Source organism: Octodon degus, unplaced genomic scaffold, assembly GCF_000260255.1.
Source record: "Octodon degus isolate 3935 unplaced genomic scaffold, OctDeg1.0 scaffold00067, whole genome shotgun sequence".
NCBI classification, from domain to species: Eukaryota; Metazoa; Chordata; class Mammalia; order Rodentia; family Octodontidae; genus Octodon; species Octodon degus.
This window is the reverse complement of record NW_004524643.1, coordinates 12,248,681-12,274,590: the sequence shown is the minus strand read 5'-3', so window position 1 is coordinate 12,274,590 and position 25,910 is coordinate 12,248,681. Positions and strand designations below refer to the sequence as shown.

The window sequence follows — 25,910 nt, the reverse complement described above, 5'->3', positions numbered from 1 at the left end:
GGTCCAAGGTGACATGTGGTCTGTGTCCTAGACTCTGTAGGAGCTCGTCAGGTCTGTCAACTCCAGAAACTGGAAAATGACATCATCCTAAGGAGAAGAGAAAAAACTGAATGCTTTTCATTTTTAAATGATGCTAGTACCAAAACAATTCACCCTTACCATAAATTAGAATATTATGGAAATCAGATCTCTCCCATGCTTTGTATCCCCTCCAGGCTGTAAAACTAAGGACTTGGCCACCAGCATCTACAAAGCTCAGGAATTCCCAAACTGCTCAACTGAAAAACTCTTCTCTGACTGTCTGACCGTATATCACCCCGCCCTGCAGCAGCCATGACTGAGTTTTCCAACCTGGGGGACAGCATGTCAGTCTGAGAGGGAATCTCCTTGAGTTCAATTCAGAAGTCCCGCAGTTTGCAGAGATGCACCAGGGCAAGCATTGTGGTGGGCCTTCCTGTCTTCAGGCTGATACAGAGGATCAGCTGCTCACAGCCAATCTCCCCGGTGCTGTGATGGCCAATAAAGACCCCAGATTGACCTCCTTTGTGGTGAAGTAGTTGGCTGCAGGTGGAAATACCAAGTCTCTGCATCTTTTTGAAGAGCCCACGTAAATGCCCTCCAGCCCCGTCCATCTCTCTGCAAGCACTCGGAAGGAACTCAGTGGTGGTAGCCAATAGTAGACATCTAGAGTTAACTTCAGGTTTTATAAGACCCACTGTATACATTTTGTCATCTGCCAAAGTGCTCTCCAACCTTTAAAAAACAAATACAATCATGAAAATAACACAGCCTTTCTCCATTGCTAGAAAATATGTGAAATTAACCATTATCTTCTATGTCCCATTTTTGAGTTCTTCCAAAGATCTGGGTCTTGTAATAACTGAAGTCAGTCCCCATGTAGTATTATAGCCTACATTTTTCACTTAACTTTTCATCATAACTTCTATATTCATGATGGTCATTGTCTTATTCTTTTTTTTATATATTTATTTATTTTTATTTATTACATTTATTTATTGTGTGTGTGTGGCCAGCTCAGCCCACCAGGGGGCGGATCGAACCGCGGTCCCTGTGCTTTGCCAAGCTTGTTTCAAGTAGGTGCTTTAGACCACTGAGCCATCTCTCCAGCCCCCATTGTCTTATTCTTGATGGAGGGTTCTGTCTCACATTAACCTTTTTTTTTTAAATTGTTTGATACAGTCAGTGCTGAGCTATATCCAAGAACATAGTGTTTCCACCATCTTCTCAAGGCATCTATTTTAAGCATCCTCAAGGATCTAGCAAGAACAAGAGTAGGTAAAGAGGGTACAAGGAAAAGAAGTTATGAGCAGATACAGATAGGTTTCATGGGCAGATGGTGTGGGCCCCAACCACGGGACAGGCTTAGCCTGAGGAGCACTGTTTCTGGCACCCAGACAAAGTGGACACAGAGATGCTACCTGCCTGGAGGCCAGGTCAGGGACCTGCTTGCAGGTGTCTGTTTCAACCTCTGGTTTTAATTCTTTTTGGTAATTATACCTAGTGGTGGAATTGCCGGATCCTACAGTAATCCTATGTTTAACTTTTTTGAGAAACTATGGGGTCCTTTTTGAGAAAGGATTTTTGTTGACCCTGCATTTAAAAAAAAAGTCCAAGTAGGAGTGAAGGGTCCAAGAGAAAGCCGTTACTAAAAATATAAATAAATAACTATATGTTGTTTGAAGAGCTCTGCACAGCCTTGGACGCATTAGGTGGAAAGACAGAACAGAATGCAAATGAGTCCAACCTCCATTTCTGAAAAATTATTGTGATCTAGAGGCATTGTGGGTGGAAAATGAAAGCTCTCAGGAGAGATCTTAGTGGGTGGAATTCATTCATGCATGCAGGTATTTACTTCACCTCGAATCTTGGTAGACACAGAGCACTAGCAGTCTGCACAGCCAGGGGAACCCTGCCCTCGAGGAGCTTACAGATGTCTAGAAAGGGCCCCACGAAAGCTGCCTGGCAACAGGGGTCCGTACTGATGTGTGCTCTGGTAAGGATAGGCGCTCACATCTACTGAGTATTTACCACCTCGGGTCACTGTAATCCTCTCATTGTACCCGTTGAGAACCTTTTTGTTTTCTCAGTTGGCAGGTAGGCCAATGGGCTCAGCTTAGGGAACTCACCAGGAACACACAGCAGGTTAATGGGCAGAGCCAGAAATCAGAGCACTGGGATAGGGGGACAAAAGAAATACCTAACGAGGGTGGTAGTCAGGGAAGGCTTCTCGAAGGAAGAGGTCGTAAGAGTTCTGTAGCCCAGGATTTCAGAAAATGATTTTCCATAGCAGCCAGCCCTGCTTTCTGTGACTCTAAGCTCCCAGAAGCCCAGCCCAAGGGAGACTACTTCAGAGGGTGGTGGTTGCCTTTACTCTGGGTGTTTCTGAGGGAGGCTGGGATGCAGTGTTTCTTTCTCTTGCTGCTTCTATTGCTTCCTTAATGACCTCTTTACAACCCCTGTGATGTTAGGGGTCCCTGAGAGGGACCTTCTGGGGCCTCTCCTGGGCCTGTACGGATTCCAGCCAGGGACTGCAGTTGGCTGAATGCAGGCCTGGAAGTGGCTGTGAAAGTCTTGATTCCGTACCTTCTGTGCTTTGTCATTAACCGACCAAAGCTCCAGCGTCCCTAAACACAGATGTAGCCGGTTTCTCTTCCCTCCTTAATTTCCTCTAAGGCTCTGCAGGGCGTGCAGCAGAGATTTGCAGCAGGGGCCCTGGAACAGCCTCCCGTGGGAGTGTCCTCCGCCCTGAGAGCATCCTTTGTCCACCCTCTATAGACTCTTCAGTCGCGGTGACCCAAGGCTGCGCACACACAATCTTAAGGTCTGTTTTAGAAGTGTTTAAGCCCACAGATCTGAAGTAGTCCTTCCATCGAGTTTTGACAATGACAAGAACTTGCATAACTGTCACCAAGATCAAGATTCAGAGCTTCCATCGCCCCTGAAAGGGTAGAGGTATCAGTTATTCCCGGTTCTGTACTCGGAGGTGAGTTTTGTCTGTTCTTGACCTTCATATAGTCATGTAGTGTGTGTTCTTCAGGGTCAGAAGGTAGTTTTTGAGACTCAAGCACATGGAGGTATGCACACACACACACACACACACACACACACACACACACCCTGCAAAGACACACCGACCTCTAGGTAGGAAATGCTTTCTTCTCCCTAAGGAAACAAATGGCCTGTGAGTTAAAATCAGTGCCTTTACCTAAATTCAGAGCCCTGGGTCGGGCCACGTGAAGAGAGTTGCTGTCCTGCCCAGCTGAGGTGAACACCTGCCCTTTCAGCTCTACAGCTCTGTCCCTGCAGTGCTCAACGACTGGACAGTGCCTCCACCACTGTCTGGGGAACCCATGCTTGTGCCTCAGGTCTCTTCCACACAGCCCCCAGACTCTCCCCACCCCCTCTACACACTCTCCCAAGACATTTGAATGTAACGCCTTTCATAAGGAATTTTTTTTTTTTTTTGTTCCTCAAATGCCTTCAGGGCACTTTTGGCCAGCGGGAGAGGTGTGACATTTGAATGTAACGCCTTTCATAAGGAATTTTTTTTTTTTTGTTCCTCAAATGCCTTCAGGGCACTTTTGGCCAGCGGGAGAGGTGTGAGGTTCGAATACCAGCAACCTGAGGCTGACAGCTTTGTGGAAGCAAACACTTAAAGGACTGAGCTAGGGCCAGGCCCCCTAAGAGTACACTGAGTACTTCTTTTTTTTTTTTTTTTTTTTTCAGAACCGAGGATTGAACTCAGGTCTTTGTGTTTGCTAGGCAAGCACTTATTCCACTGAGCCATCTCCCCAGCCTGTAACGCATTTCAGACTCTACCCCCTGGGCTAGAAGCTGGTGAGGGCAGTGGGCCCTGTTCAGTGTTCCCACAGAGCCTGGTAGTAAAGGCATGGATATAAGGTTATAGCAGGCTTTGCCTCAGGATTATCTCAAAGACAGTCTGAGTTCAGAACACCTATGCAAAATGTATCCCAAACAACTCAGAAACTGATTTTTAAAAAAAGTGGTGGTCATACAAATCTAATCTCTGACTACAACTGATAAATAGCCTGCAGTTTCCTGCCACTGAGGCAGAGACCTCTAGCCTTCACCCCCGAGGACCTAGCGTCTAGTGCAAAGTAAGGAAGAGATCACAGTCAATCAGGGGAGGCTGCCTGGAGGAAGTGAGCTCCAAGGGTTTTCAGAGAAAAGTCTTGACACTGAGCCCAGGAGTTATATAACTGGAGGATGATCCATAGAGAAGCTTAAAGCCTGTGCTGTCATTTTGTGACCCTTGTACTGGAGCTCACCCAGATGCCCTTCCCTCCTCTTTCACTCTTTTCCTTCTCCTTTTCCTCCTACCTTGTCACGCTGTCCATCTCCCTGCACATCTGAGAGTACAGGAGAGAGCTGAAAGCACATCTCCTCCCTCCCATCTGTGCGCTGCGCTGGGTCCCCTGGCCTGGGGATGTAGGAGGAAGCCCTCTCCTGCCGTTCTCAGCCTGGGCAGAAGACAGCAGTGGAGTACGCGGCCAGGGAGCAGCCCAGGGTGGGTGCAGTCTGCTCCTAGGTCCCATGCCACCAAGGTACATCATGGAGAGCAGCCATGGGCAAGGTCGGCCTGCAGGACTCACTGAGGTGCCTTCTGGGGGAGGCCTGAGCGGAGGAGGCCTTGGAAGGACAGGAGGCCACTGCTCAGCAGGGAGGAGGAGCAGAAAGAGCAGAAGGAAAAGCAGAAGTGGGACTGAGCGTGACTGGGGTGGGCGACTTCATGGTGGGGGAGGATCTGCGGAATCAGGTCCTTTGTGCACCCTTCCCGAGGGCTCCAGTCTGACTCCAGCAAGCTGCCTAGGAAGCTCTCTGAGGGGCAGTCAGTTGCTGGGGAGCCTTTCTGACCCTCCAGCTCCCCCACCACCACTACCATTGTTCTTGGCTCTGGGGACACCTGGCAGAGCCTGAGGAAATCAGAAACAGACCTTGCTAGCTGCCGGTACTGCCTGGTACAAAGTGCAGGAGAGTCTCCTGCTAGCTTGACCTACAGGGAAACCGAAAATGAAGCTTTGGACCAGGTCAACAGGGAGACAGAAAGATGTCTGCCTCAGGATTGCCTAGCACTCGCTGTGCGCATCACTCGTGTCCCCGTCTTCACTATAACCCTGCAGCTCTTGTGGCTTCCATGCGTGAGAAGCTGAGGCTCAGAGAGGATAAGACCTTGGCCCAGGTCCCCATGAGGAGCAGGGGGCAGAATGGAGCATTTCATTCAGCTCTGGCTGCCTCTGAATCCATCCTTTTTCCAGAGCGCTGCAGTTGCCTTGAGAGGACAACCTCAGGATGGTCAGCCAGTCACGTTTGACTGAACACATAATTGAGGACCTTTGTTGACGGCTAACCAGGGTCCCAAGTTTCCAGCTGTCCCCAGCACAAGACAGTAAGGGGACCCTCCATCGTGGGCCGAGCTCCGTCCTGTCTTCTTTATTACCATTTGAGGACCAGACTGACCACTAGCGTGCTCTCATGTTGGACCCTAACCCTTCTCAGTGCGTTCCGACTCCTAACAGTAGGATAATGATGCTGTCTTCATGCACCATCACAAGGATGTAAGAAAATAGGGTATTGGAAATCAAGTGGCACATAGTAGGCATTCAGCTTCTGCTTACCAGATCTGAATTCAGATTCCATCTCAGGAATCTCCTGGATTCCTGATTCTACCTGTGGTTTGTTTTGTTTTATTTTGTTTTTTCCTAGTCCATGCTGTTCTTTGTCCTGGCAAAAGACTCTCAGGTCCAGCCTCTGCCTGGTCTCTCCCACGCCCTGCTCCAGACTCAGTTTGTCTGACTCCAGCACCAAACCCTGAGTTGCTATGGGCCTTCCTGCTGGATGGATGGGAACTAGAGCCCACAGCAGGTGTGGCAGGAGCCAGGTGAGAGCAGACCCAGCTCTGGATACTGGCTGGCCCCTCTGTACGTGGGTTCAAGCCCTAGGAGAAGATGCTTGTAAGCAGTGAAGTGCAGAGGAGATGCCGGAAAGGATGAGCCGTGTTAGGCACAGACAGCACTGATGTGCAGGCCGAAGGGCAGCAGTAGAGAAGAAGGGTGGGGAAACAGGCAGGCAGAGACCACAGCACAAAACAGTGTTTGATCAGGTTGTAGCCAACACAAGCAAGGGCTAAATTCACTTCTGGAGGAGAAGGGAAAACTGCAAGAGCAGGCAAGGCCTCAGTCCTGAAGGCACAGAATCTGCCTGCCAAGGCACAGGACAGAAAGCCAGGTTGAGAACCACATGAGCAACACAGAGACTGAGTTAAAGCTCTTGGCTAACCATTACCTAGAGTACTGTGTGCTGCTGGCTAACACCTCGTGCACTGTGTGCTGTTGGCTAACACGTAGCATATTGGGTGCTATTGGCTAACACCTTGTGCACTGTGTGCTGTTGGCTAACACTTAGCTAGCACACTGTGTGCTGTTGGCTAACACTTACCTACCACACTGTGTGCTATTGGCTAACACCTAGTGCACTATGTACTATTGGCTAACACCTAATCACTGTGTGCTATTGGCTAACACTTACCCACCACACTGTGTGCTATTGGCTAACACTTACCTACCACACTGTGCTATTGACTAACACCTAGCATGCTGTACACTATTGGCTAATACCTAGTCACTGTGTGCTGTACACTATTGGCTAACACTTACCCACCACACTATGTGCTATTGGCTAACACTTACCTACCACACTGTGTGCTATTGGCTAACAATTACCCACCACACTGTGTGCTATTGGCTAACACTTACCTACCACGCTGTGTGCTATTCGCTAACACTTACCCACCACACTGTGTGCTATTGGCTAACACTTACTTACCACACTGTGTGCTATTGGCTAACTCTTACCTGCCACAGTATGTGTTATTGGCTAACACCTAGCATGCTGTACACTACTGGCTGACACCTAGGACACTGTATACTATTGGCTAACACCTAGCACACTGTGTGTTACTGGCTAACAGTTACGTAGCATACTGTGTGCTGAGTGGTCTTCTAAGAGTCTTAGGCTTAGTCTTCACAGCAACATGATGAATTAGGCATTAGTCCTGCCACTCCACAGGCACAGCAAGATGGAGTAAAACTCTTGGCCTCCTCCGTGACTGACAGTGCAGCCACTCGTGTTCATAGCACAAAATCAGCAATGGTGGAGCATTGGAAGCTGGTAGTTGCCACAAATCAGGGTCACAACAAAAGACCTGTCCCAGAGTCTCCACCAACCTCAACAATGGGAAAGAAAGCTATCAGAATTGGGGGATATGGGGCTGGGGAGATGGCTCAGTGGAATAAGCATTTCCCTATCAAGTGCAAGGGCCTGAGTTCAATCCCTGGTTCCACCAAAAAAAAAAAAGGCATTAGAATTGGGGGATAGGCAAAGCCTGACACAAGCTGATGGCAACTGATGTTTGAGCTTTCTGGGGCCCTGCTCTAAGCATTTTACACGCATTTCATGCAAAACTGTATGAACCAGACACGGTGGCCTGTTCCCCAGCACTCAGGAGACTGAGGCAGGAGGATTACCATGAGACTGAGTCCACTTTGGGCTACATGGTGATTTCTAGGCCAGCCTAGATTACATAGCAAGGCCCTGTCTAAAGGAAAAAAAAAAAAAAAAAAAAAAAAACTTTCTGTGAGAAACAAAATTCATTTAATCTTCATGCTTCATACACAGTATTATCCACATTTCCCAGATAGAGAAACGGAGGCACAGGAAGGTCAGGTTTCCTGCCCAAGACCAGGAAGCTCAGAGGAGCATTTGATTCATACTTGGACAGCTCAGCACCAGTGGCCTCATCTCTACTTCTCTTGCAGTATTTTGTTTTGTTTTTATTTTGTTCAGTTGTTTGGGCTTTTTTGGTACTGCTGATATAGCTGGTGGCCCTCACACTGAGCTACATTCGCAGTCTTTTGAAAAACGTGCTGACAGTACATAATGTTGACATTCCTTGTGTGGAGATGTGTATTACACATGTTAATCGTTTTTGCATTTCCTTCTCCCTTTCCTCCATCTCTTGGTCCTCTTCCTGTTCGAGAGGGATCTATCTCCCAACTTCCTATTATAAATCTTTTATTTTGTTCTTTATCTATAACTGGGTCTCACTAAGTCATTAAGTTGCTGGGGCTGGGCTCAAACTCTGATGCTCCTGCCTCAGCCTCCCAGAGTGCTAGGATTACAGATGGGCGCCACCACGCCCGGCTTGTGGAGGTGTTTTTATGAACCATTTGTAAGTACTCAAACTCTAGTCCATTTGTCTTCTTCTGAGAAATGGTTGTTGGACATCTGCCTGAGATCAGGCAGTAGAGAGTAGGCATGGGAAACAGGAAGGTCCAAGTCAGAGCTGGGCCAGGCTTGAGACAGACTGAACTGGAGGTCTGGTTCTTCCCTTTACCAAGTGTTTGACCTGGAACAAATGACTCAGTCTCCCGCTGTGCCCAGCTCCAGACGCAGAGAAGGAGGAGGATGACTGTGTTTCCTGCACCAAGTTGTGATGAGAGACGAGTGATACAGTGCCTAAGCCAGGCCTGGCACAGGTGCCAGCACCCCCAAGGGAAATCACTCATCACGGACCACAGCCTGTGCCCAGGGACTCAGAGTGAGGCGGGACACAGACATCCAAAGAAGAATTCCTAAGCACAGGCAAGAGCAGGGAAGACAGAGCCCAGCTCTGCCTGAGGGAGCCTTGGAGGACTCTGAGGAGGAGGAGACCTCTGCACAGGGGCTTCCCAGGTGAATGGGAGTTCCCAGGTAGATGGGGCGAAGGAGAGCTTCTCCAGAGGAGAGGAAAGTATATTGCAAGGTGTTATAGACAGAAGCGAATAACCGAAAGGAAGTAACAGAACGCCCCCTCAAGAGGTGTGATCACGCCTTCACGTTTATGATCACCTGTTTTCTCTGTGTAAATTAAACTGTGTGCCTGGTTGGGGTGGGAGGCAGAAAGAGGATGGAGTGGAATGGTTTCCAAGTCTTGAGGAACAAGCTTAAACCAGATGGACTTTGAACCTCTGTGTCCTTCCATTGTCCTTTGGGGTCCTGCCTGCCTCAGTTTATAATCAGGTAGGTCCACCGGCAGCATCAGGTCCTCACAGCTTAATGGAGGCCCCATCCGCAGTTGGGTTGAGCTCAGCCCACTGTCCACAGTAAGGTCAAGGAAACTTAAACCAGGGCCCTGGAGCAAGGCCTGGTTTCCCTGGAGCCGTGTGCGCCCTCTGCTGGGTCTTCTGCCACACCACGGTCTGCCTCCTTCACCTGGACAGCTCCAGAATTGAAGGCCGACCTACCAGAAAAGCCCATAAGGGTCATTCATTTGAGTGCCTGAGTTTTCATTCCATGCTGCTGAGATTCAGATCCGAGGAAATGACTGGCCCATAGTCGCCCACGTAGCCTGTGACTAGACCCAAGAGTTGGTGGGTCCTCGATTGATGGAGCTAGCTGTAACCACTGCACACTCCCCGCCAAGGCTGGCTCTGTGGGGTTTTGCTTTTAAAAAAAGAAACCTTCAGTCAGGTCCAGGATAGGATGCCAGTCACCTGCTCCTACAGAGACCAGAGCAGGGAGCTCCTTCAGGGGGACAGACAAGAATCTCCCTCCTGCTTGCCTACTGTGTGAATCTAGCGACCACTTCGCCTCCGAGCCTCAGTTTCTCCATCTGTCAAGGGAGGCCTGTCCCATGCTACCTTGTTCTCTTGTGGTGAGGGTTTTCCAAAAGAGCATGCCATAGCTGTTGTGTACACTCTCCTGTTTGTAGAGTCTGCTTTTCACCACAGGCAAGAAAGTTTGGGAGAAGAGAGGTTAGGCACACGAGTGGTAGGGTGTCTAATTACTAGCCGTGTGGCCCTGGGAAGGTCACTTCACTTCTTGGAATCTCCATTGCCTCCTCTAGAAAGTACAAGTCATGGTAGAACGTTACCCCTAAGGCTCTTTATGTCTCATACATGTAAGGCCCCAGGGACTGTAGGGATAGACACTGTCTGTTGTTGACACTGTTGTCATTGTCATCATCTTCATCAGGCAGGGTGCGGTGAAGGTGTCCCTGAGTAAGAGGCCCCAAGATCGCATCCGCCCTCTTTCCAGCTTCCTTCCACCCTCCAAGTGCTTCTTCCTGGCCTTTTCCTTTCTCATCAACCCACCAGGATAGAAAGAGGACTTGGGCTTTGAAAGTGGGAGTAGCCCCAAGAAGAGGCTGGAAGGGCCGGGGAGATGGCTCAGTGGAATAAGCACTTCCCTGGCAAGCTCAAGGGCCTGAGTTCAATCCCTGGTTCCACCCAAAAAAAAAAAAAAAAAAAAAAAAAAAGAAGAAGGAGAAGGAGAAGGAGAAGAAGAAGAGGAGGCTAGGAGGACCCGAGAGCCTGAGCTGAAACACAATGGGTCAGGACAAAATGCCATGGCTACAGCCCTGAGTCCCTGACCCCTCTCACCCCCTCCATGCTGTCCTTGCTGCTCTGGCCCAACCTGATTGGAGGGTCAAGGCCAGCAAGAGCCTGTGTGTGTGTCTCTGTTGTTCTCATCCCGCTATGTAAGGCTTTTGCAGGACAGGGCCCCTCATACCTCCCTGGAGCCCCAGTCTGGAGCCCAAGGAGCAGAAAATCCAGTTCCTGCTGGGCCTTTGAGCCAATGCACAAGTGCATGGAGGCTGACAGTGCCTTCCTGTTGTCCACAAAGAGAGGACGTGGTCCTCCAAACAGCAGGTGGCACCAAGAGGCCTGTCCTCAGGACAGTGGCTCTTGGCTCTCTCCTGGGAATGTGCGTGTCTACTACACCCACCATCCCCTCCAGCACCCTCGCCTGCTCCCTGCTGTGCTCATGTTGGCCATTTGGGCAGCTCTGGAGCACCTGCCACGTACCAGCCCCACAGTAGTCACTCACATTCTGGTTATTCTTACCTCAGGCCTGGGCGGAAGGTATCGTCATCCACACTTGATGGATAAGAAAAAGTTCAGGCCCAGCATGATAAAGACAGTTCTCCTAAGACCACACAGCTTGACTAAAGCAGGGTGACAGTCCTCCCTACCATGGCTCCCTGGAGGAATTGAAGATTAAGCTGGAGCTTGAAGAGAGACCACCCAAGTGAAGGTTGGAGCCTGGGCTATGCTTAATGGTGCTGGGGCTGAGAGAGAGACAGTTACAGCCTGAGAGGCAGAGTAACCCAAGAAATGACCCAGGATGGGGTCCTAGTCGCTTGTTTGAATTGTCACACCCACCTTTATATCCGGGTACCCCAGCCTGGAGGGCGCCTCCAGGGTTTGTGTCTTGGAGGTATACCTGTGTGGGACACAGAAACCCCAGATCTGGCTTCCTCCATGCACCCCAGGGGCATCCCCATGTGGCCCTGCTGTGGTCCTCATACACTGCAGACACCAGTCACAGAACTTGCTTCCTCTGTCACCTTCCTAGGCCTGAAGACCAACTGCCTTTCTCTCCCTCACTGTGTCTTCCCAGCCAGGACATTCTGCCTCAGGGGCTCTGGCTTCCTCAAGACCAAAACCAAGAAACTGAGCTCCTAGGGCATGTGCGCTTGGTGTAGCCCAGCCACTCTGAGGCAGCTAGGGCATATCTGCCTTACCTGAGAACAAGAGAGAGAAAGAAAACATCACAGGTGAACCCTGTTTCCACCCCAAACTTGTCAGACTAAAGTTAGCACCATCCTTTGAGAGTGCCCTGCTTTCTCTCACATCCGGGTCCATTCACGTGCCATCTTCTTGCCCTGACACCCTCCTCCCAGAGCTGTGACAGCTCACTCCTGCTCCTGTTGCAATCCCAGGACTCCTCTGCCTCTCTAGGGACCTTGGCAGTGCTCTCAGCACCCTGCAGTCACCCACCAGGTGTATCACCTACAGCCTTACCTACATCCCCCATGAGATGCTTATAGTTCATGGCTCCTAGCTCACCATGGTCTCCAGGCAGTAGATGTTTCAGATGTGAGTTGCATAAATGAATGGTCCATTCTCTGAGTCAGACTCACCTGGAAGATGAAAGACTGCGCTGCCCATGCCCCTCAGCAGGCTGGGCCTGTCCACCACCATTGAGTCTTCCCTGGACCTTAGCCAGGGAAGGAAGGAAAATCATTCATTTAGGCACATCTCAACCAGAGAACACTTAGACCCTGTGTTTAAGATCCGGAACACTCCAAGTTTACAGTCTGCTCAGACGTGAGGACAGATGGCTGGACAGTGGACAGCTGGGCCAGGAGGTAGGCAGGCTGGCGGGACGGAAATAGCAGTGAACTAGGCATTAGAGTCCTAGGCTTGGAGCCTATCTGTCCCCCTCCTTTGCTACACGCACGCATCAGTCTGGGTTCTTTGGCTGCCAGCAACAGGAACTGATCTCAGTAACCCAGGCCAAAGAGATATTTATTAAAAGACTTGGAGGAGCAGCACAAGAACAGTGGGTAACTGAGTTCTGTCTTAGGGTTCCTGCATTGGCAAGGGGGTAGGTAGGCATTAGGTGAGGAGAGAGATACTCTTAGGAAATCAGGATCTGGAGAACTACCTGCAAATAGCTGGTGCACTGTGAGCTGAAGCAAGTCGCTGAACTTCCCTGGGCCTCGGGTTTCACATCTATGAGAACCTGGCCTGTCTTCCAGTCACATCGCCAGTTTGTTTTTTGCTGAGAAAACTTCCTTCCTGTGCCCCAGAAGGCAGCTCTCCCCATCTGGACACCTTGCAAATGCAGTTTAAGGAAGGTGGGTGAGTGAGTGCACCTGTGGCTCCCTGCAGCCCACCCGCAGAGGAGACCCCGTCTGCTCTACTGCATGTATGTGACACCTTGATGCATTTGCATGGGTGGCCAGCCTGTTCGCTCTTCCATGGAAGCAGCATGTCCTCCACCCTCTGCTGAGTGTGCGGATGAAAATCTGGTGGCGTTATACGTCTCTTCTGGCTGTGGTCTTCTCTAGACTGGAAAACTGGAGTCTGCTGGCCAGAGACCCCAAAGCTACCAGCGCTGGGACCCTGCCACTGCCCCACTTTTGGCCTGTGATATGCCCATCAGGAGGGAGGCAGCTGGGGGGCTGAGGATGTAGGTGAGGCAGGTGCATGAGCGGCCAACTCCAGCAGCAGGACGATGAGAGACGAGATGATCCAGGTGATGGGAAGGGGGACTGAGAGGTGGCAAAACTTGATTTCCTGGGAATCCGGAAGCGCTTATAGGGAAGGTGGGGCCTGAGAGCCTTGGAGAGAGAGGAAAATTGGCAGAGGTTGAAAAGGACACTGCAGGTTCAGGAGCAGCATAAGCAAGAGCTTGGAAATAGGAATGAACAGCTTTGATTTGGCAAATACAGATGTCCGGTGGGGTCAGAGCTTTGGGAGAATGGTAAGCACCCCGTGGTGACAGGAAGGGTGGTTAGGGACCCCTGAGGTGTGGAGTCTAGGACAGGGGGCCCCTGTGCCTGGAGTGGGCTCAGCCTCACTCCCAGAATCCTGGCCTCAGAATCCCATCACCTCCTCACTCCTTACCCAGCCTCAGGGCACTGTATCTACTACCCCAAACCTGTCACCTGTTTCTCTACAGGGCACCGGGCAGAGCTGGCAGCTAGGAAGCCTCATAATATCGCCTGCCACCCACCCCCTAGGCAAAGAGATGATGTCCCAGCTGTCCCCAGACAGGCATCAGCTAGCCACTCCACCCCGCCCACAGCAGCCTCCCTGTCTCCCCCACCAGCCTTGAGCTGCGGGAAGTTGGGGTAGCTGGTGCGCTCTGGGTCTCCAGCTCCCAGCACTGGTGAAGCAGCTATAAAGTAATGTTAGTACTACAGGCATAAGCCCATGAAGGGAATGTCATTCAAGTACAAAGGACTTAGAGACCGACCACCTTATTTTAAAAGGTGAGAACTCAGGTCTAAAGGAAGGAAAAGCTGTCCCAAAAACATAAGTTTGTTAGAGCGTGGAAGAGTAGCCTGGTTTATAACAGGAGTATTCACGATAGCAAAAAGGCCAAAACAACACAGATGCCCATCAGCTGATGAATGGACAAAGACACTGTCCTCACCACATGGTGGGAAATTATTCAGCCTTCAGAAAAAGAAGTCATTACAGTACTGATAATGGTATCAGCTTGGGTAAAGATGGAGAGCGTTATGCTAACCAAACGAAGCCAGCTATAAAAGGCTATCTGTTGCAAGGTTCCATTTATGTGAAATATCTCCAGCAAGAAAGCCCGTGGAATTGGGAAACAAATGAGCCTTTTTTAGGGGCTGGGAAGGAGAGGAAAATGGGATGGCTCCTTAGTTGGGTATAGGGAGCAGCTAAGCTAAAGATCAGCTGCACATCCGGGCTAGAGCAGGGCCAGCCCTGACAGCACAGAGCGCCAAGGGCGAGCCACGCAACGTAGTTGTTGGAAGTAGAGCAAGCGGGTCCGGCAGGTGTCTGGCCTTGGTGTTCCTCGCTGCTAGCTACAGCATAGAGAACTCTGAAGATGTTTCACTGTCAGTGCTCCCAGCAGAACACTGGCAGCTGCACTTTTGGCCTCATTGCGCGCATCCCCCTTTTTCACTGTGCCTAAAGAAAAATGCAGACCATACTCATCAGTCACCACCTCTCCAGAGAGGCCAACCCCCATCTGGTCCCAGCTTTCCCTTTACTATGTGCCTAGTTTTTTTTCTTAATCTCCCATTGCCCCCTCTCAAGACCCCGCTAGCTGCCCAGGTCATAGCAGTTGGGTGTATGCGGTTTCATTTTAGGGTGATAAAATATTCTAGAACTAGATAATAGTCGGGATTGCACAGCATGATGACACAATAAATGCTGCCAAGTGGTATGGCTTAAAATGGTGACCCTTGAGCTGTGTGGATTTTGTCACAATTAAAAAGTGAAAGGTGTTTGGGACTAGATCACATGTCACCAGCTGAGCCTAATGTCCTCTTGCCCAGGCTAAGTGTGGGGAGTCATGCCACCCTCTTGAAGCAGGGAAGCTGCAGTCAAGGGAAGGAGGACTCCCTTCCTAGGAGACAGGGTTCCTGCCTAGGCTGGTGCCTGCTTACAGGCCTGGAAGCCCCATCGGCCTCCCATCCCACTGACCAGCCTACTTCCTGTTAGTGCCAAATGTTCGTGTGGCTGGGGCCTCTGAGCCTTGCTCTTACCGTTTGTACTGCTGAAGATGCATTGTCCTGTCCACCTGGAAATGTCCTTTGAGAACCTTCCCATCTTCCCACTGCGTGAAACTCCTTCCCCCATCCCTCACCACAGACTGGGTGGAGCCCTCTGCACATGTAGGCAGTGAAGGAAGCGCTGGGGTGCAATCCTATGTCAGAAAGCCTGGAGCCTGTGAGAGGGACCTGGCTCGTCCACACTATCCAGGGGCTGCCCTGGGCCTTGGGTGCTGGAAGCCCTCAGCTACGCTTGTTGAATAAGCCCCTTTATCTGTGGAGCTCTGTGGTTCTAAGAGTGACAGTGGGGGGCAGCCCTGTGAGTCGAGTCCCTGCCTGTTGACACAGGCCATTTTCTGCTGCTGTTGCCTGGCTGATAGAAGTAGAGGAGGAGGAGGAGGAGGAGCCCACAGAAACCCATTACCAGCAGCTATTTCTGCTCCTGGTGGGCAGCGAGGAACGCAGTACCGGAGACTGGCCTTCTCTCTGCAGCCTGAATGGGTCTCTCTTCCCTCTGGAAATCTAGTTAAACCTTCACTGCACAGCCTAGATGAGCGGCTTTTGGCTGGGGGCGCCTGGAATTGCTCGCTCACAGGGCACAGCAGTGGGCTCCTGCTCCATTTTCCTCTGCAGCTGAGAGGTACTACTCTTTCTGCTTTTCTGCTTATGAAATTAGTCATTTTCTAGGAAGCTTATTTATAGAGTCCACAGCACGCACACGGTGCTGAGCTATTCTGAATGCGGCTGGGTGCCTGGAGGCTTAAGATGTGACAGCAGGTGTGAGTCACACGTGAGTCCCCTCCAGAGGTATCTGGACACTTCGGTTGCCTTTGCGCCCCCCACCATTATGGAATGCCCTCCGGAGTTAAAAAAAAGAAAGAAAGAAAGAAAGAAAGAAAGAAAGAAAGAAAGAAAGAAAGAAAAGCAAGACTATGATTGAGGGCTGGGGGAATAGGTAGAAGCTCTTGAGCCCAGTCCCTGTGGCCACCAAAGTCAGACCCACTTTCTCTGCCTCGGTTTTCCCACTGTAAAATGAGGGGCCTTCCAGATCTGTGATTCTGTAATCTAAACCATGGCGGGGGGGGGGGGATTTTCCAAGTGGCTTTGCAAGGACCTGTTTACAGGGCTGTGTTTCAGGTCCGTCATGTATCTTCAGAATATGGGACCAACATTCACTTATTGCACCACTGTTGTTTATTTATTGAACACCCTGGTGTGAGCCCAGTACTGTGCTAGGCTTTGAAAATACAATGGTAAATAAACGATAGGTGGCGCCCCTGGTAGCCCGCAGGTAGCCTGTAGTCTAATGGCTGAGACTGATGTCACTCAAGCAATGCGTCAGTTAAAATAGAACTTCCAAGTCAAAGACTAGGAGGAAAACCTGTTGGGAAGCCCAGCTAGAGAAGCCTTGCAGGCAAAGAGGGGAGTGAACGCAAAGACACTGTGAACAAAATAACCTGTCCAGAGCTGCTGGAATGCAGAAGGGAAGAGACAGATTAAGATAAACTTGAGGAGCCAGGCATGGTGGTGCACGTCTGTAATCCTGGCACTTGGGAGGCTGAGGCAGGAGGATTGTTGTGAATTTGAGACCAGCCTGGGCTACAAAGTGAGCTCGAGACCAGCCTGAGCTGCGTAGCAAGACCCTGTTACAGTGAACTACGCCCAGCACTTTTTCTCTGTCCTAAGTAAATTAGGATGACTTGAAAATGTGGTCTCGGTGAGTTTTATGTGATAAATTTTAGCTAGAAGGAATTGACTCTATCTCAAGCTGGCCCTGCCAACGTGTGCGGGTTGTACATCGTGTGGCCTACGTGAGCCGTGCATGTGGGAGCCAACAGGATGTTTTAGCTCCAGCCTAAGTGGTGCCAGAGACCATGAAACAAAGAGTGCCCTTTGAGGCAGGCAGCTCCCTTAGGCTTAGTATCCCTCTCTGCATGGGCAAGCTGGGCTCTGGGATTTGGATCCAGAGTCCCTGACAAGTGGAATGAGGAAAAAAATAAAACAATTCCATTGTGAGCAGAAAACAACAGAGGAAAAGAATCACCCTTAACCTGACCTGTCTGCCCTTAAATCTGTGGTTGGGGCCGAATTAGACCCCAGGAGAGGTAGCAGGGAAGGACGCAAGGCCTCTGGGCAGATGCCACCAGCAGCCTCCTGCGCCTTCTAGGAGGGTGGCACCAGGGGGTCCCCAGGAACAATGCTTCAGGTTGCCGGTTGCAGAGTACAGATCCCATGGCTTTAGTAAAATGTAGGGGGTTGCTGGAAGGATCCTGGGGCATCTCTTGGGCTCAAAGAATATCAAGGCTCAGAGTGGAAGGCACGAGGCAGCTCTGAGGCCCCAGCTGCTGGTCCTCGCGGCCTTGCCTTCAGGATGCCACACGGCCAGGACTCAGCCCCTGCAGCCCAAGCACCAGATGCTGCAGCATGCACACACACCTTGGGCACTTGGGCACAGGACTGTCCTGCCAAGAGCCCTCTTGCTGCTCGTGCGCACTTCAGAACTGCAGTAATGAGGAGGCAGAAGGCACAGCAGTCAGAGCCTGAGCATGGAGTGCCAGAGGATAATTTCAAAGCCAGCTCTACTGAGCTGTGTGCCCTTAGGCAAGGTGCTTTACCTCGCTGAGCTTCTTTAAGCCCTGGTTCATGGGGTCGTGGTGAAGACCAATATGTTCTGCAGTGGGGTAACGTTTGTGAAGTGCTTCCCACACGTGAAGCCCTCCTTCCATGGTAGGGAGGTTGGTGGTGAGGATGATGGTGATTTTATAGGGAGGACGCCTGCAGTTCTACACGCCCACCTTTGCAGCGTGACCCTTGAGGGGGTGGTTTTGTCTTCAGGTGCCCCTGTGCGGCAGGGTTACTCAGAGGGCCCCTCAGTGCCAGAGAAGGCCTGACCTGTTTGCTCAGGGTTTTGTCTTGCTCCTGGCTCAACATCCTCCCCTCACTCACGTCTTTTCCTCCCGCCACAGGAGAGAGAAGAGAGAGCCGTGCCGCTGATGACTCCACAGGAGGGGCCCTGGACATGTGCTGCAGTGGGAGGCTGCCGGGTGAGTCTCCCCGGCACCCAGGTGCCCTGGGCTCCCAAGGACGAGGACACTGGGGCTGGGGGAAAGCCTGGTGGTACAGACTTGCTGGAGGAGCTGTGCCGCTGCTCCAAGGTCTTCACTTCTGTGGGGATGTGTTTTTCTAATTCCTGATGTCTTTGCATCCTCTTATCATTGGGAGCCGCTCTAGGCTCATGCGGAAGAAGAGCAGGCCACCCAGAGCATGCTAGGAAGTGGAGGGAAGCGGGAAGGTTGGGCCCAGGGCTGATGGCGATGAGGCCACTGACTGGCAGTGCAAGGATCAGACCTCAAAAAGTGAGAGAGGGAGAACAAACCACACGAATGTGGCCTAAATGAGAAGGGGAGGGACGGCAGTGCAGAGCCACCGCCCTGCCCTGAGCCCAGCTCTGTGAACCTGCTGCTAGAAACTCCATGTGTCCCTGCTGGCAGGATCCTGGCCATCCAAACCCCTGGCCATGGCAGTCACCATGGAGACATGACCAAGGCCACAGGGGGGCTGCACATCTTGTCAGTGGGAGACCACACGCTCAGGCTACAATCAACAGCCTTGGAAGGATCCAAAGGAGAGGGGCCAAGACAGGAGTTTAATTTTTTTTCATATATATATATATATATTTTTTTTGATGTTTTGTTTTTAAGACAGAGTCTTGCTATGTAGTTCAGGCTGTCCATGAACTCTCCATGTACCCCAGGCTGGCCACTATCTCTGTGATCCTCCTGCCTCAGCCCCTAGTGCTGGGATTACAGGCATGCAACCACCACACTTGGCTGTTTTTAATTTTTTTCATAACAAGTGTCCATTGTAGTAATATTAGAAAATAAAGATGAGTGAGAGAAAAAAGAGAAATCGCCTTTATCCTATAGTGTAGCATACATTTTTAAACCTCTCCTCCCAAACTTTTAGTTAAACAATAGCCTTTTTATTATGACCTTGAAGTCCCAACCCCGTAGCCTGTCAGATCTTCTGATTGGTAAACCATATGAGAATCCACATGACACTGTTTTAGATAGACATTGGAAACAAGCTCTACGTGGGTGACACTTCACAAGAAGCAGTTCCTTATTCACAGCAGTGTCAGTGCTGGCTTTCTGATACAACACCTCCCACAGCAAGTGAGCCCCTTGGTGCAGTTCCGGCGTTGCCCAGTAGGGGCACCACTGCTCATTTGGACAGCCTGACCAGCTGTTCTAGAATGAACTCATCTACAGGAGCCATTGTCATGGATAGCAAAACAGCTGGCTGAAGGAGAAGTCTCAGAAGGGGTGTGAGAGAGCCATATGGGCATGAGAAAGACTGTCAGGGGAAGGGGCAGGTCTGTTGGTGCCTGAGGCAGCTGATGTGCTCAGTGCCTAGACATGGAAGAGGCCCGTTAGCTCACAGGATGTGCAATTTGTGACCATCAAGGCGGTCCAGTCATAGAGCTTAATGATTCCCGAGGAGGAAAATGAGTGTTTCATCGCTGGAGGCATTCAAGAATTGGGAAAATAGGCATCGGAGAGGAAATTTCCACAGTGGGTGGGAGGTCTAGGTGACATCAAAAGTCCCTTTCAACTCTGAAACGGCTCTGTGATTCAGCAGTGAGTCATAGAACTCGGAGATGATTCTACAAGCAGGGATGGCCCCACTGGCAAGGAGAAATATCCATGGAAAGTAGGACATGATGTATAGGAGCCCAGGGAGTAGCATGTGTGCAGGGCAGAACACAGGGCTTGGCATCTGAGTCTAGCTGTTCTGCTTGCAGGCAGTGGTACGTTTCACTTAACTTGCTGGACCTCCGGGCCTTCATCTGTGAATGAAAACAAAAGCAACATAAATACTTATCCTTACAAAGGGCCTGGAGGCATAAAAATCTTATCACTCAGTCACTCCTCAAATACTTACTGAGCATCTGCAGTGTTTCAGGTACTGCGGTAAGAGCCAGGGACTTGGTGGTGAATAAAACATAGGTTCCCCCCGCAATAAAGGCTCCTGAACAAGTTCTGCTTTGAGCTACTTCTGAAAGCTGGGATGAAGCCACAGCAGAGATAGCAATAAGAAGCACAGTGTGTTTAATTCTCTCCCTCCAGTCCCTCCCCCAAAGCCAGCAGACAGTGTAGAGTGGATGCAGAGCATTGGTCATCTCCACTGAAGCTGGCGCCTTGCCTTCCTTACGCAGTACCCTGAGGAGGCTGGAATCCTTGCTACCCCCACCCTACAGATGCGACCACCAGGGCCCAGGGAGGCCGAGCTTCCTGTCCAAGGTTACTTAACTGGTGTTTGGTAGAAGGGAGATTCTGTCCGAGCAGTCCACCTCCAGAGCCTGAGTGCACCTGTTCTACCTTCGTTGTCCCCATGGACCTGCTATCACCCTCCGGCTCCCTGTGGACTGAGGCAGAAAGAATTAAGGTATGTTTGTCCCCAGGGAGGAGTTTGGAGGTGGTACACAGTGTCGCTGTACTATCTTTTTCTGCATCCCTCCTTTGAGAAGCCTTCTCTGCCAGAGGCCAGGCAAGATGGGTCCCCTCTAGCTTCCCACGATGCCACCCCAGTATGGTATTGCAGTCACTACTTGTCCTCCATGGGACTGTGAGCCCTTTGAAGGCATCACCTCTTAATTTTATCATCACCTCCATGCCCAGTGTTTACTCATGCATTTCTTCATTGATCCACCATTAACTGAGCACCTACCTGTGCTGGGCATTACATTAAGCCCTGGAGATTGAACATTAACCAAACTGAGAAATGCTCCCCCTGTCACAGGACAGTGTTTTATGTGCTGGCCTACAGCAGGGACCCCAGATCCAGGCTTTGTTCCACTATATTTGCAAGAAAACAAGCAACCCAGTGGGATCATCCTGGACTCCCCCCATCCCATCTACAAAATAGCAAAAATAATAGTCACTGCTAAGGCTGGCAAGATAGCTCAGCAGACTAAGTACCTCCTAGGCAAGCACAAGGACCAGTGTTCAATCCCTCGTACACGTGCCATGCTGGCTCCACTCCCAGGCCCACTGAGCCGGCCACTAAGACCAGGTGCAGAGCACACCTGTAATCCCAGCACTGGGGGGAGGCTAGGAAGGCTGAAAACAGGAGGATCACTACAAGTCTGAGCTGCATAGCGAGAGCCTGTACCAAATACATAAAAAATAATAATCACTGCTGTGTAGGATTGTTGGAGGAGTCAGTGAATTAATAAAGAGCTTCAAACAGGGCTTGGCATGTAGCAAGTGCTGTATAGGCATTTGCTATTAAAGGAAGCATAAGCAACAAATGAAATAAAGTAGTCTAGGAAATAGTACTAAGTGGCAGAGAGAAAGTTAAGAAGTGGGTGGGAAAGACTGGGAGGTAGTTTGGCATTGTAAATATGTGACCCTGGGCCTGGTGTGCAGTGGGAAACCACGAGTGCTTGTCAGCCAAAGCCACTGACCTAAGCTGCTGCCTGGACAGAAAAGGAACAGAGTTGTATAGGCCAGAAGAGTTGGGGTGCTGATGGAGCTGCAAGCAGTTGCATAAGGATGGTGTAAAAATACAGCCCTTGCGTCCTCTCTTCCCCCCCTGATGCCTTCCCCGCTGGGAAGATGCAGGCAGAGCGAGGGCCAGCCCTACCCGGTGACTCATTCATTCCCACATGCACCTCTGGGCAGGACGGCATGGCCAGGACTCCCAGCTGTGGTCACCCAGACCTGAGCCAGCATCAGGCCGGTCATATAGTCCTCTTGGATTGCGTTTCCCTGAGTGAAAGCATCCTTAGGCATCGCGGTACACCCACCCCCCCGCCCCCAGCAGCTCACCACCTCCTGGAGCAGGCACACTGGCATGTACACACCCCCACTCCCACGTGTGCATGCACACTTGTGTTTGTTCTCACTTGACACAGCCGCGTGCTCACACACACACACATGCACATACCCACACAGTCACCAGGCACGTGGCCTGCCTCTGTCTCACAGGGCCCTGTGGGGGCGGACACACACCTCCAAGGGACACACACCTGCCTGTCTCCTTCCCCTTGCACGCTCAGCTCGCAGCTCCACCACTCTACCCGCCACACTTGCACCATGGCTGCTTCCCGGGTGTGGCCAGGCTGGCGCTCTCCTTCCCTCTCTAGGCCTCTGTGTCCTCTTCCTGTGCCCCCGCCTCACACACATGCCCAACGGCTGGGATTCTCTGCAGTCTGTCTTCCTCTCTGGCCCTTAGTCATGCGCACTCCCAGATCCCGTTGCAGGCACCTGGCGGAGAGGCACTGCCTTCTCCGCGCCATGCACAGCATATGTGTGCACATGCATCTTCACACAGCCACCATCCTCTTCTCCTCTCACTCTGCCTCGCCTGCTCCCTTCCTTTGCACACACTGTCACCTCAACACGTTGGTGCATTCATGCTCCTTCTCCCCCATCTCTGTGTCGGTGGTGTTCACGTTTGCAAGAAAGCAAGCCACACGGCTCATGCTGAGCTCTCTGCTCCTTCCCATGACCAACATCAGCATGAGTGTAGCCTGGGCTGCAGGGAGGAGCTAGATAGCGATAGGTGTGTCGCTGATGACCAGGACGTGAGATACCACCGTGTTTCCAAGTCTTGCTTTCAGTGTCTCCAGTGGGCCGATTCATGGGCAGTGAGCACCCAACATTTTCGGGACCCAGGCCCAATCACAAATGAAGGCCCTGTAGTAAACTGGTCTGCCTCAATCCTGCGCCGCAGAACTTCAGGGCCCCCTGCACATGTGCATGTGTATTCGAGGGTGCTCCACAACCCGAGCTAGTGGCTGCCTTTCAGCTACCCCTCAAACTAAACGCACCAAAGCAGGAGACAGTGTACCCTCACTCAGAAGGCTTTTCCTAGAGAAAGACCCATGCAGCCATCAGGCTTTTTAGCCAGGGAATTCTCTAGTCCTAGCAGCGAGAGCATGGCCTGAAAAGGACACGAACTCTAGGCAGCCAGGGAGTCCCAATGGAGATGTTCCCTGGGCCTTGGGGACATCTCACCCCAAAGGGAATGGCATAGCCAGAGGAGCAGGAGTACAGGGCTCAGGTAAAGAACAACCCTGACCTAGAAAGCAGAGCACTCCCAGAGTCCCTTCCCTTACTGCCCACAGTCATGACAGTCCCTTCCAGCCTGAGTTTCAAGCATGTCACAATCACCGCACTTATTCAAGGCTTTGTATATACAGGACATTGCCCTTTCAGTAGGCGCAGGTGACCCCTTGGAGTAGAGATTCCAGGCCCCACTCTGCACCTTAAATCCTGGTGCCTTGAAGGCAGCCCCCTGCCAGGCCAAAGGCCCAGTATTCTCTCTGTGTCATCAGGATACAGGGTCACCAGATGGACCCTCCTCTGAGGCCACAAATAAGGTCTAAATCTCAGCAGAGGCTGCTGCCCAATCTGAGGGCCACTTTGTAGAGTAAGTGGGATCCAGGCCTGTATTGAGGAAAGCCTTGTCCTAATAATGCAGCGAATCTGTCTATCAAGAAAGAACAGGTCGTGGCTTCCACAGCTGTTCCACCATACCGCTGATGAGGTCTTGCACCAGAGCCAGTCGGGCCAATTGAAAAGGCAGTCTCGCACCCTCTTATCGACGCACATCTATTGAGCATTCACTGCATGCACAATGCTTGCCGGGCACTGATGACACAGTAACGAGAATGACAGACTTGCTGCCTACTCTCAGATACTGCAGGATGCCATGGAAATGTGCAGGGATAACACAAACCTAGCTTAATGGCCCCCAAAAGGCTTCTTGAAGCAAGTGGCCAAGGATAAGTGGGTGCCAGCTCATGCCTTTAGGAACCTGCCGCCGAGCGTTGAAGGAGCTGGTAACCCACCACCACTGCAATGGCCCTGTCACCCATCTCCTAAGCCCTGATCTCACAGAGACCCCTCAACCGGTGTCAAGTACTGGTCGCAGCCAGTCTGGGAGCAGATATAAGAGCCCAGATGAGCAAAGGTAGAGAGAACAGACCTGCATAGAGAATGGCTGTGATGTCACTTGTGCCTGTCGACATTCAACTGTCTTGATATTATGACTCTTCGTTGTTTAAGTGATGCCTTCATTTTTATTCAAGACTTTTCATGCATTTAGGGTTTGTTTTTGACGCTGATGGTATACTGACTTGTCTTTAACTTAAGTCTTCAGAATAAATAAAGAAGGGCCGGCCAAGTAGCTCAGCAGATTAAAGCACCTACAAGCAGGTGCAGGGGCCAGGGGTTTGATCCCCGGGCCTGCCGTGCTGGCCCTGCCCCCCAGGGCATGCTGAGCTGGCAATTGAGACTGGGCATGGTGGCGTGTGCCTATAATCCCAGCTTTTGGGAGGCTGTAAACAGGAGAGTCACTACAAGTCCGATCTATGTAGTAAGACCCTGAATACCCTGTAGACCCTTCCCTAAAATACAGAAAAAAAAAAAAAAAAAGAACCAGACAGAATGAATAAAGAGAAACAAAACATGATTGGATATGCTAAGACTCTTAATGGGATAGCATTGTTTAGGGTCGTTGGCTGGGGAGGTTCCATGCCCCATACCCACTGGTCAGCAAAGGTAGAGATTAACTGTTCTCAGACAACAGGATGGATATGGTAGGTGATGTGGGGAGATGCACAGGCCTGGGTATATATTCCAGCTCGGCCATACCAGGAGCTGGAATGGTAAATTATCTGCTTGGAGCTCCAAATTCTCCACTACACTAAGGATGGTGACATGACTAGATCTTCACAGAGATTCTGTGAGGATTAATGAGTTGATGGTGTGAAGTGCTTGTTACACAGTGCTGGGTAAACTGTGGCTAATAATGATACTAATGAACATTCCAGGACATGGAGAGTGAACAGGAAAACCACTGCATCTTCGCAGTCTTATCCCCAAGACTCCAGCATCAAGTCTAGTCCAGTTAAGGGAGTATAATTTGTAGCACTTCCGTGACTTCCTACCCCAGGTGTAGGACCGCGTGGGGCCACAATAGTTTCAGGCTGGAACTGCTGTCTGCTTGAAGGGTTGAGCAGGAGAGAGGGACAGACAGTGTTGCTAGGGAGGGCAATCATTTGCTCTCATCTTCCCTCTCCAAGATAGAAACAGTTCTGTTTTGTTCTGGGATTTTTGGTACCAAAAATCAAACTCAGGACCTTGTGCTTGCCAGGCAGGTGCTGTGCCGCTGAGCTGTATCCCTGGCCCCGAAACAGTTCCAGTATAAGGGAGAGCTACCTGGGAGGGTGAGGATGCTAAAAAAAAAATAGTCTTTGCAACTGCAAGAAAGAGCCTATCCTGTGCACACACTTGCCTTCACAAAGGCAGCTGCTGAGGCCCTTTCAGATGCCAAGACATAGGTGAACGTCTGCCATGTTCCTCAGTGACAAATGCTGACTCCTTTCACTCCAGCCTTGCCAAGTGACAAATGGCCCCAGCTCTTAGGGAAGTTCTTTACATCTTTCTAAAAAAAGAAAACGTTAAGCATCCTTTCATTTCAATTCATTTGTTCTTTCAAATCTCAGTGTCTGTTTTGGTAATTAGTTGCTGCCTAAACAATTTTAGTGGCCGTGAGTCATCCACGTAGCTGACACTGACAAAGGATCTACAATCTGAGGTACAGGATCTCAGGATAAATCCTGAGGGCGTTTCACTGACCTTATCAGACCCAAAAGCTACAACCCTTGTTGCATAGGGCCTGCTTTATCTTGGTCTTAACCATCCAGCAGAAAAGTATAAAAACGAAGTATAAGAAGTAAAGCCATGCTGTTATGTTGAGCTGTAGGGGACTC

General features: G+C 50.8%; 1 protein-coding gene across 2 annotated transcripts in view; it reads left to right on the top strand.

Moving 5' to 3' along the window:
- Positions 1-25,910, top strand: part of Ptpn5 (protein tyrosine phosphatase, non-receptor type 5) — a 56,278-nt gene that overhangs the window by 4,316 nt on the left and 26,052 nt on the right. For both annotated transcript variants that reach the window (XM_004634930.1, XM_004634929.3), the window contains exon 2: positions 18,091-18,168. In XM_004634930.1, coding sequence (XP_004634987.1) covers positions 18,144-18,168 — 25 coding nt within the window. In that variant the 5' untranslated portion in view covers positions 18,091-18,143. The remainder of the gene's footprint in view (positions 1-18,090; positions 18,169-25,910) is intronic.